At 39.1% G+C, this 11,659-nt stretch overlaps 1 protein-coding gene across 1 annotated transcript; it reads right to left on the minus strand.

The window, feature by feature from the left end:
- Positions 1–9,636: 9,636 nt before the first annotated feature.
- Positions 9,637–11,094, minus strand: LOC122801313 (zinc finger BED domain-containing protein 5-like). The gene has a single exon (XM_044070857.1). It carries the CDS (start codon positions 11,092–11,094, stop codon positions 9,637–9,639), a length of 1,458 nt encoding a protein of 485 aa, XP_043926792.1.
- Positions 11,095–11,659: the final 565 nt, after the last annotated feature.

The raw sequence follows: 11,659 nt of genomic DNA on the forward strand, positions 1-11,659 counted from the left end.
AAACAAACAATTTCAAAATGGATTGGACACTGCATCAGATTCTGTTACTCTTTCCATGGAAAAGGTGTGCCAGCCAATATCAGGCCACACTCCACCAGAGCTATAGCCACCTCCACAGCCTTTCTAAGAGGGGAGGCTACAAAGGACATTCTAGAAGCTGCTACATGGAGCTCCGTGCATACATTTTCCAAACACTACAACCTGCCTTTATATTCCAGATCCCGAGCAGGCTTTGCTTCGGCAGTCCTGCAGGGCATTTTAGCTACACCATCTTTATCTTAGATCCTACCTCCCCCAGCTTGGCTATGGTATTCAACCCATATGTAAGGACTGCAGTTGCATTCTTGAAGGACATAGTACAGTTTTGTACCTACCATAAATGTAGATGTCCGATAGATATGCAACTGCAGTCAGGTTTTCCCTCCCTCCTACCCCTCTGTAAATTCTCCTTTTTGGGTCCACTTCCCTTTTTCAAATTAGCTGGGGAAATCTGTTATGGTGTATCTGTTTATTACTGTTGTGCATGTTTGGAATTTTTTATCCAGTCTCTAAATTTAGCCTTCCTTGCAGGGCACCTGGCATCTGGGGCAAGAAACACTGAAGAAGATGGCGATGGCTGATGCTTTTATGCCCCAGCCGCTCTGATGTCGGGGAAGAGGCGACATCAGCCGATGCCGGACCTAGACTTTGGAATCCGGCCGACCGAAGGGCTGCCTGAGGCAGGACAACCCATATGTAAGGACTGCAGTTGCATATCTATCGGACATCTACATTTATGGTAGGTACAAAACTGTACTTTGCATATATAGCTATGTAGTATGTGTCAAACCCTGGGAGTCTGTCACTCTTAAATTAGAATTAGAATAGTGATATTTTGTTTCAGGTTTGGACGTTTGTTATACTTTTCGATTTTGGGACAGATTTTCATGAAATTTGGTACAAACAATAATATTTTATTATGGGATATTAAAAAAGCAGTCATGGATACACTTAACAGTTAAGGATCTAATTAACTAGAAATTATACCTGCAATGCACAGAATGTGATATGTATATTAAGACACATCACAACCAGAGCAATTCTTTGTCTGAATTATACTAAGTTGGACTAAGTGTGTAAAATATTAGAAAGAAAAATGATAAACAATGTCAAAGACTGACATGAGGAAGTTGGATATCCCTACGTACTGCTGACTCTTTTGTAAAGTCCTGGAAAGAAGTTTTAAATGAGTATGTTGTTACCAATATCAATTGGAGCAATAACTCAGACAAAACTGATGCTAATGCAAGTAAAAACTACAGAATAAGAAGATAGGTAAATGTAGAAAAAAGGGCAGTTAGAGACTTAACCTCAGTACACATCCACAGAAGCAACAAGGAAAAAGAAAATGTTTGGGTAACTCTTCTTGAAGAAGAGTAACAGACACAGTCAAATAAACAAAGACTGTTCAGATCATGAGGCTTCAGTAGGTCAGGTCCCAAGAAGGCTTTGGTGACACTGTGGTCAGTTTGAAGTTCTGCTCTCAAGTAAACTCATAAGACTAGCAATTATGTAGACAAAATCCCCCCCAAAAAATCATATAATAGAAGGAAGGCTTCTTACAAAGTACTGTGGAAAATCAGTACTTGCCAATTACTGACAACACAGTCTTTGTATTGTAGAACACCTCCACTTGGACTGCATCCTGAAGTTATCACTGCCTCTAGGGAATGTAAAACATGACAAAGAAAGGGTGGAAAAATACAGGTTAAAGTAATCTGAAATCAATTTGGTTTCATCCATTATCTTAATGATCTTAACAGAATATCTTTCTGTGTTTCACAATATATTTGTAATATAGTTTTTATTCTCTCACCAGCCAATCTAGCCTCATATTTAATTATTATTAATTATTGAGCTTGTAGAATGCCTTGTCTTGACAGAAGAAACTGAAAAGCAAAACCTTATGAGGACAGTAATATTTGACTCATCTGGTACCCAGGGTGAGGCTGATTCCACCCACACCACTGAATATGATGGATGTAGTATTGAATGTCACAGATGAAGTCCATACAAAGTCACATTTTAAGCCTTTGGAAAACAAGGCTTTTTATGTCATCCCACTGACAGTAGTACAAATGAGGCTCTGTTACTAACAGACTCCCATTTTTAAACCTGCACAGACAAAAATTAAATGATACTGACACTTAGGAGTAAATGTTTAATTATTGCCAGTTCTTAAACTAACAGGCATTCCAATTTTTATTACTAGACTTTTAAAGGAGGTTACAGCTACAAGTGCATTGTCACTTCCTGTGAGATAAATTACTTACTCACACCCCTTTAAATCATATGAAAAATCATGGTGTTGGAAATACTGAGAATTTTTTTAACCAAATAAATATGAGGTAAGTTTTAGTGAAATAATTACATCTGAAGGTGGAATGATTGCATCTTCACCAAAGCCTTTTGATTCAGTTCTTGGTTAAGGCATATCTGTATAACCTATTCAATAAAGCTAGTCACATATTGGTACATGAAATGTGTTTACATAATAATAAACATGGTTGTTACTTCATGAATCATACCCTCAGAACTAACCTTTGTAAATAATCATTTAGAAATTTAAGATCTGATGTTGGCCATTTTCGTCTGAGTCAATGAATGGAATTCGGATCCTACTTGGATTCAGCCTTGGTACCTCCAAACCTTTAGATCCAGGGCAGTGACTCCTCCCATACCCATAATTCCTTTGCCATCCTCAAATTACCTCAGATCTTGTTTGCTGCCTAAACTGAATGGTTGCAGAGCCCCTGATCTCCAAGCTAGGATAAGTGCTTTGTTCACTTTATTTACTTTCCTAGACAATTACCTATATTTAAAATTCTGTTTCTGTTTAGCTTTAGCTTTGTATATTTAACCTCCCCTATCTTGCACAAAAAAAAATAATAACAACAATAATAATAATTTATATATCTCTTCTAAATAATACAATTTTGTAGGCGTTGTTAAAATTTAGCAATGACAGCCATGAAGAATGAACTCTCCAAAGAGAGCTCATCTGTGCATCCCTCTAACAGGGAATCCCAGGATCTGGACAGATCTGGAAAATGGATATATGCTTCAGCAACTTTTTTCCCTGAGAGCGCTGACCTATCTTGCTCACATTATTCGATTACAAAGAGAATTGACCAATGAGATCAGCAATTCTCTTTCAGGTAATTTGCTAGTGGATATCCAGAAGAGTGCGGCATGACAGCTAACTACCTTATCTTCCATCTCTAATGTTTCCATTCATCTACTTTCAAATGCAGCTGATGGAACATCCAGGGCAGCAGGTATTGGCATAGCCATATGAGTCCATACCTGGATGCAGTTGTATGACTTTGCAGAAAGCATTAAGATGTCCTTCATTAACACACCCTTTGATGGTGCCACCTTGATTGGTCTGAAAGTTAAAGAAACAATCACCAGAAGAGAAGACGATGGTAAAACCCTTTCTGCTGTTGGAATACACTTCTCTACTCCTCAGAGAACCTTCTATAGGAATCAGTGAGGAGGAAAGAAGATGTGGTCCTGGAAAGTGCAGAGTTTTAACCAAGACGCTTCTTCAGAACCCCCCCCCCCCCATGGTGGAGGATAGGGTAACTTTAATGAACTTCACCCTAGGAGCAGAAACATTCTGAAAAAACAAGGATTTAATGGGTTGTTTTCTGAGAAGTCCTTTCAATGCTCCTGAAGGGTTGCCCGACTGTCACACTCTGGAGGCAGTTGGGGGGGCACTTATCCCTACACCTTTAAACTTGGTGGGCCATCACTTTGAAGTCTTGGGTGTTGAGGATAATAACCAGAGGATGCACAATCCCATATCTATCCATGCCTTAGGCAAAAACCACGATTTCCTTAGTGCCACCCCTTCTGTTGGAATATGGAACAGCAGAAGTAGAAAATCTATTGGAAAAAAAACTGGCATCCAGCAGGTCCCATCAATCCAAATAGAATCTGGTGTCTCTTCCAGGTTCTTTTTAGTTCCAAAGAAGACAGGGGACTTAAGGCCTATATTGGACCTAAATAATTTAAATCAGTACATGAAGCAGATAAAATTCCAGTTGGCCACAGTTCAGTACATTTTACCTCTAGTCAGGAAGGATGACTGGATGTGCTCAATAGATCTCCAGGATGGCTACCTCAGACTGCAAGGGTTCTAGCCTACCTTAGACTGCAAGGGTTCCAGGTGTTCTGGTACTTAGATGACTGGCTCCTAACCACTTCAACCTGGGACCTATTGATTCTCCAAAGGTACCTCTTACTCCAGTTACTTCACAACTTGGGGATTACTGTCAATTTACAAAAGAACAACTTGTCACTAAATCAATCCATAGAAATTATCAGATGCCACTTGGACACCACAACACAGATAACCACTCTACCACAACATATGATTCTTTCCAGCTGGGAGTCAGCTTACCAAGTCCTATCTAGCCCATTACTGCCAGCATTGCTAATTTTAATACTTCTAGTTCTCATGGCATCAGCTATCACCAAGGGACCCTCTCAGTTCAGTGGTTTCAGATTTATCACCCCCATCAGCATCCTGATCAGGTTGATGTCAGTGTGCAGAACTCACATCAAATGGTGGATCACATCCACATACTTGATAGCAGGCTGTCCCTTCTTTCCACTTCCTCCTCCCACAGCAGTAGTTACTACAGACACTACCATTTTAGAGTAGGGGGCATTATGAAGGGAAGACTGTCCAAGGTACTTCGACCACATTAGAGACCAGCCTTCACATCAATGTCCTGGAAATGAAAGCAGTCCTTCTGGCCCTGCAGGGATTTCAAGACTCTCTTTTGGTGGATGTAATTTCAGTTCAGACAGATGCTGTCAGTAATCTGATACATCAACAAGCAGGGGGGGGAACCAGGTCTTACTCATTTTGTGGGGAAACCATGAGGGTTTGGCAATGGGTGTTGTCTTACTGTTGCTTTCTGCTGGCAGTACATATCCCAGGGACTTCCAATATACTAGCAGACAAATTGAGCAGTCACATTCTTTTGCCTCATGAGTGGTCCCTCAATCAAATAGTGGTGAACAAAACCTTCTAAAGATGGGGCCAACCTTACTACAACCTTTTTGCTTTCTACCTGAACAAATGCAGCATTTATTTTGCCATAACCCCTCCACAGGGTCAGTCATCGATTGACACTCTGATCTACAACTGGCCCAGAGTCTCCTTTATGTGTTCCCTCATTTTCCCTTGATTACGAAGTTCATTCAGAAAATGAGAAGGTGTAAGGCCCATGTGATCCTCATTGCCCTTTATTGGCCTTGACAAGTCTGGTGCCCATATCTCTGGTCTCATGTTCTCCATCCACCCTCGATGATGGCTTACAGGCCAGACCTTATCTCCCATCCTTCTGGGCATCCTCTCCCAGACCTAAAGACCCAGAAATTATCTGCTTGGTTGCTCCAATTCTAATGATGACCAGGGACACCAAGTTTTCAGAAGATGCAGTTCATATCCTTACTGCCTCACAGAAGTCTAGCACTAGGACAGTATGCCAATGCAAGTGGAAAAGATTGTTATTTTGAGCTTCAGAGAAAGGTTTGGATCCATTCTCTGTGCCTATTTCCTCCATTCTAAAATTCTTTTCTGAATTGTTTAAAAAGGTTTTAGTTTTTCTATGATCAAAATGCAACTCACAGCCATTTCTAATTTTCATATAGGCCATAACACGACTTCTATAGCATTGTTAAAGGTATATAAAGCCTTTCTTAAAGGAACATTCCTTCTTCAGTCCCCAGTATAAGAACCCATTCCTCCATGGGGATATTACAGTGATGCTTCAAGCCCTCACACAACCTCCCTTTGAGCCAGGAACTTCTGTGGATTTAAAGTTTTTGACATGGAAAATGATCTTTTGGGTAGCAGTTACCTTTGCTAAGAGAATTTCAGAACTACAGGCCCTCTTTTATAAACCACCTTATTTGGTTTTTCATGAAGATAGGGTCTTTCTGAAACCAAACCCTTCTTTCATTCCCAAGGTGGCATCCGAATCCAGCATAAATCAATCCATTCATTTACTTGTTTTCTTTCCAAAATTCTCCAACAAAGGAGACTACGTATTGTACTTACCTGATGTTCATAGACAGCTTAGGTTTTACTTGCATAGAACTAAAGACTTCGGAAAATCAGATGAGTTACTCATTTCCTTATCTAAATCAAAACTGATGGGGAATCTCAAAAGTCACTCTCTCAAGATGGCTGTCAAGCTGTATTTCATTTGCTTATGACCAATTGGGTTTACCCCTTTCTAAAAACAAGGACAGTGGCAACTTCCACAGTTTTTCAACATCAATTTCCGATTAATGAGATTTGTGCAGCTGCTGCTTGGTCTTCAGTACCTACTTTTGTGTCTCATTACAAACTGGATGTACAGTCCAAACCTCGTTCCTCATTTGGCTCTGCTGTTCTCAGGAACATCCTTCTTTAATTCCACCCAGAAAATTATGTAGCTAGGGATTCTGTTCCATTCATTGAATTAGATGAAAATGGATAACGTCGGATATGAAAATTATTTATGCATCATAATGATAGATCTGTGTTGTTCTATTTTCATCTAGTTCAACATCTCTCTCACCATCCCCCTTCTAAATTATCACCTTACAGATCCTTGAAGAATGGTTAGTCTCTGTGGAGTCTATATATCTCTAACCTCAACAGGTTGGTTCCCTCAGTATTTTTACGAGACACTTCAACTTCCATTTTTCCTGTTGGTTCATGTTTTATTTAGCTACAGTATTATTACTAATTACATGTATTCTTATATTGGGCAAACTCGATCTGATGTAATTTAATGATGGTAAGTGAATTATGGGTAAGGAGGAGTCAAAGCCCTGGATCCGAAGGTTTGGAGGTGCTGCAGCCAGATCCGAGTCAGATCCCAATCTTTAAACCCAATGAAAATAGGACATAACTTTCATTTGTTGACCTTGAAGTACGTAATTACAATAATACTGACATAAAAAACATTCCATGGATTTGGACACTCACCATGATTACCTAGTTAACTTAGTGGAACTTTTAGCTCTTAGGCAAGATTTTATTAGGCAACCTGAACTACCACAAATGAGCTGGGATAGCGACATTACAGGTTCAAACACTGAACAAATTTTTTTTGATATTTCAATCAGAACCAAACAGGGGCAAACATATTCTGGACATTATTGTCATTAACTGTATAAATGTAATAAAAAATGTTGATCTAGGTCTCTGCCAGGTAATTCTGACCACAGTTCATCTAAAATATATTTTTTACAAAAAATAAACTTTCAGCACTTATGAAAACATTTGACAATAGACTACTTAGTGCTTTTATAATTTCATCATAATTACCAAAGCCACGATGGTGCAGCGGTAGCATTGTTGCCTCACAGCAAGATGTTCTCCTGTTCGATTCTCGGCTGGAGTGCCTTCTGTGTTGAGTCTGCATGTCTTCCCCACTGTCGAGTGGCGTTAGAAAGACATGCGTGAATGGACATGCCTTCGTTGAAGGTTGGGCGTCGGGCTGGCAACTCGGCATCATAAAAATCTACTGCCAATCATTAGCAGACCGGAGTTCCACTGTGGCGACCCCTAACCGGGAAAAGCCGAAAAGACAAACAACTAACTGGTTAGAAAAAGCAAGTAATGAGCAGGACATGTGATACCCAAAACTGGAAAAAATAGTAAACTCAATAGAACTGACTACTACTGATATTTCACACAAAACATGTAAGAGTATACAGACAGCTTCCAAAGTTTCAGGGTACCTTCCCACAAGCTCAAATTGTTGGGCAGCTCAAGCTAAGCTGACTAAAAGACAAGTTTGTGTGCCAAGCCCTTCAGAGCTTTATTGCTGCTGAAGAGCTTGCACCTCTGAAGGCTTGTGCTGTTGCTTTGCTGGGCAGGTAAGTTCCCTTTGGAGGAAAAAAACTTACATTATTTATTTTTTCTTTATTATTAATACTTTCCTCTTCAGGAGAGTTATTTTAAAGCTAAGAGTGTGTGTTTTAACTGACTGTCATGAAACTACACCTAATTTTAAATGAGCCATTTAAAAGTTGTTTATAGAAACTGTAAACTTGTTAAGTTGCCAGATGATTAATATAGACAGACTCCAAGTTCAGTATTAAAGATTTTAATCCAACCATTCAAGGCAACAACAGGAAAAGAAGAACATCAGTACAGCAGGAACAGGAACATCCAGTCCTTATCACATCCGCTAACTCTGTCTCCCTCCTTCCACCTTCCTCTGTCTCCAGCTTATGGCACAAGACCAGAATACAACATAACCCCCCTTACTAAAGAACAGCACTACACTTACAATATGTAAATTTAACATCACGAAAATTGTAAAGAACACTGAATTACATCAACATTTAGAATGTGAGAAGATTCAGGCATTGGTGTCACTATAGATTGAAGCGGGAATTCCAAAGGAGGATCTCTTGAAGCATCACTTATCTCAGGTGCATTTGACTTAGATAAATGGGAAAAATGCCATTTTTTTTCCATCTGCCACCAAGTAAGTACATGGACAAATTTCCTTTTGAATTTCCACAGGTTGTGAAAATCTTGGATGTGCTTTTGGAACATGTAGTGGATTCCAAATACGCACCTAGTCCCACTTTTGAAAATGAGGAAGCTGTGCTCCACATCTAGTATCAGAATACTTTTTTTATTTTCTCTTGAAGAGAAGAGACTCTTTTATCAACAGTATCAACATTAACTGTGCAGGAAACAGGAGGAGGAAGAACATTGAGGTGTGTTCACATTTTCCGGTCTAGTAGCAATTCAAAAGGGTAAACTCGTACAGTAGTATGTGGTGTTCACGATATACCTGAAGAAATTTTAAGACAACTGGTTTCCGGGGTTTCACCTGTAAGATAGCAGATTGTATGCAACCTTTGAAAACACGATGAAACCTTTCAATGGCACCATTTGCAGCTGGGTGGTATGCTGAAGTATGTATGTGTTGTATATCTCTTTCTGCCAGAAATGTTGCAAAATCTGCAGAGAGAAATTGACATCCATTATCTGATACAATGGTATATGGATGTCTAAACTGTCTGAAAATTGAAGTGAGGAAGTTCTATACATTTTGAGTAGTGACACAGGCAATGAAGGCAACTTTTGTCCACTTGCTGTGATAATCAGTGAGGGTTAGGGTATAAAGACAATTCCAGATAACCATTTCAAATGGACCCACTACATCTGTGGCCAACATTTGCCAATGTTTGGATGGAAATGGAACAGGTTATAAAGGTGCTGCTGAAGGATTAGCAGTCTTGTCAGAAGACTGGCAGAGTTGACAATTTTTAACTCGATGCTGAATGAAAGATTTGCCAAAGGATAAAGTACCTCTTTGTATATCAATAAAACAGTGGTTCCCAAACTTTTTTGTCCCAGGGCACCCAAAAAATTTTTTAGACCAGCCGTGGCACCCAATATCTTTTTTTGTCAGACAACACTATCAGAACATTTGAAAACTCTTTGGAATAAATATTTTTTTAATAATGGGACTATATAGAAACACTGTAAGCACAAAAAATGCAACACACCTTTAGATTAACATTACATATTGAGTCAATACATTTATTTAAAATCACATATCAATGAGATTGATGACTCTGCATACTACATGATAAATGCTCAAGTCTGGCTGGAATTTTCGACAAGCATATTCTCAAATCATTTTCTACATCTCGAAGTCTCTCTCTCTGCTTACTTTTTATGGAAGTCATCGCAGAGAATGCTTTTTCACACAGGTAAGTGGTACAGAAAGGCAACAGTACCTCAATGGCTTTTTCTCCAATGTCAGGATGTTCCGCTTCAACTTCAAGCAAAAACTGTGCTAGATTAACTGAGTTAAATTTGAGCTGCAACGATCTGTCTGTTTTAACATCGATTAACTGTTCCTTCTCTGTTAGTGAAAGACCAGTCAAATTCTTGTGCTGATGAAAAGGGTTCCTAACCCAATCTTTGTCAGATGTATCAAGAGATGGGAAGTAGTGCTGAAGCTGCTGTTTTAGTAAAGCTAAGTGTTCAAGAATCAGGTCGTGTAATACAACTCCTCCAGGATCAGCTCGTGCTGCATTTGGAAACATGTGAATTGAAGTTGCTGTTTCTACTTCCTGTTGCCACAAATCAATTTTGCGTTTAAATGCTTCCAATTTGTCGGTGATGGAAAGAATGTTAGCATCAACACCTTGCATACCTAAATTCACTGAATTCAGGACTTCAAATATGTCAGCAAGGTATGAAACTTTACTGGTCCAGGAGGAATCAGACAGTAATGTTGCAAATTCATTGTGTGGTTGATTTTGAAGAAAAAATGTTTTCAATTCAAGGTGAAGTTCGCAAACACGTGAGAGAACTTTTCCCCTGGACAACCATCTGATATCATTATGTAGCAAAACAGTGATATAATTAGAACTCATATCTTTACATAGTTCTGAAAATAGTCGGCTTTTGGTTGGATGCGACTTGATGTAATTAACAATTTGCACCACTTCACGTATGAAGGTATGTAGATCAGATGGCAGTGTTTTACTTACAAGGGCTTCCCTGTGACTGAAACAGTGTGTTGTGGTTATGTTTGGATTAGTTGCTTTTGCCAAACTCAGGAATCCACAGACACATCCTGTCATAGAAGGTGCTCTATCTGTGCAAATTGAGGTGCACCATTGCCATAACAATCCATGTTGCTCAAAAAATGTGCATACACACTTAAATATGTCTTCTCCATGTGTCTGAATTAGCTCTCTGCAAAACAGAAACTGTTCAATAAGTGACTGTTGATTTGGATATCTTACAAATGCCATTAATTGTGCTTTACCACTGATGTCTGTAGATTCATTGAGTTGGAGAGAGAATATCTTGCAGATTTTGAGATAGTTGCAAACACTGTAATTAATATCATCAGACATCATTTCAATTCTTCGTGCAACAGTATTGTTGGATGATGGCATTTTTGCAATAACTCTCTCTGCCTCATCACTTAACATTGTTTTCACCATCAGCTGACATGCTGGCATTATCAAACTCTCCACAACAGTATGTGGCTTCATGTTTTTTGCAACTAATTCTGCCACTTGAAAGTTGGCAAGTTGCGCTTTGTCAGAAACTGTAACTGCTTTTGTAAAAAACTGAACCTGTTTCTATTGAGATTGTAGCAAGCGTTTAAAATAAAGTTGGTCTCTCTTAGCAGCAGCAGGATGTTTGGTTTTTAAATGGCGCTGCAGCTTACTGGGAACCATGGCTTCATTTGATAAAAGTTTGTGGCATATAATGCAACATGGTTGTTGTTTCACAACAAATGTAAAACCATAATTGACATAATTATCTGAATAAAGCCTTGTTTTCTTAACAGCAGAAGCCTTGGCTTTTGGCTAGTCAGCAATCATACAACTTTCGCTGGTACTCTCATTACAGTCACTACTATAATCTTCAGAAGTGTACTCCACTTGACACTTTGAGATAGTGGCCAACGTTACCAAAAAAAAACAATACTTCTTTTATTTAATGCGCAATTCAACTTCTCTCTTCACCTCTCGTACAACAAAGATGTTGACGGAATCACACACAGTGTTGCCAGATGTCTAACACATGTCACGCAATTCCTGGTTACAAAAT

This window comes from Protopterus annectens, chromosome 4.part1, assembly GCF_019279795.1.
Source record: "Protopterus annectens isolate FY-2018-M chromosome 4.part1, PAN1.0, whole genome shotgun sequence".
Taxonomy (NCBI): domain Eukaryota; kingdom Metazoa; phylum Chordata; order Ceratodontiformes; family Protopteridae; genus Protopterus; species Protopterus annectens.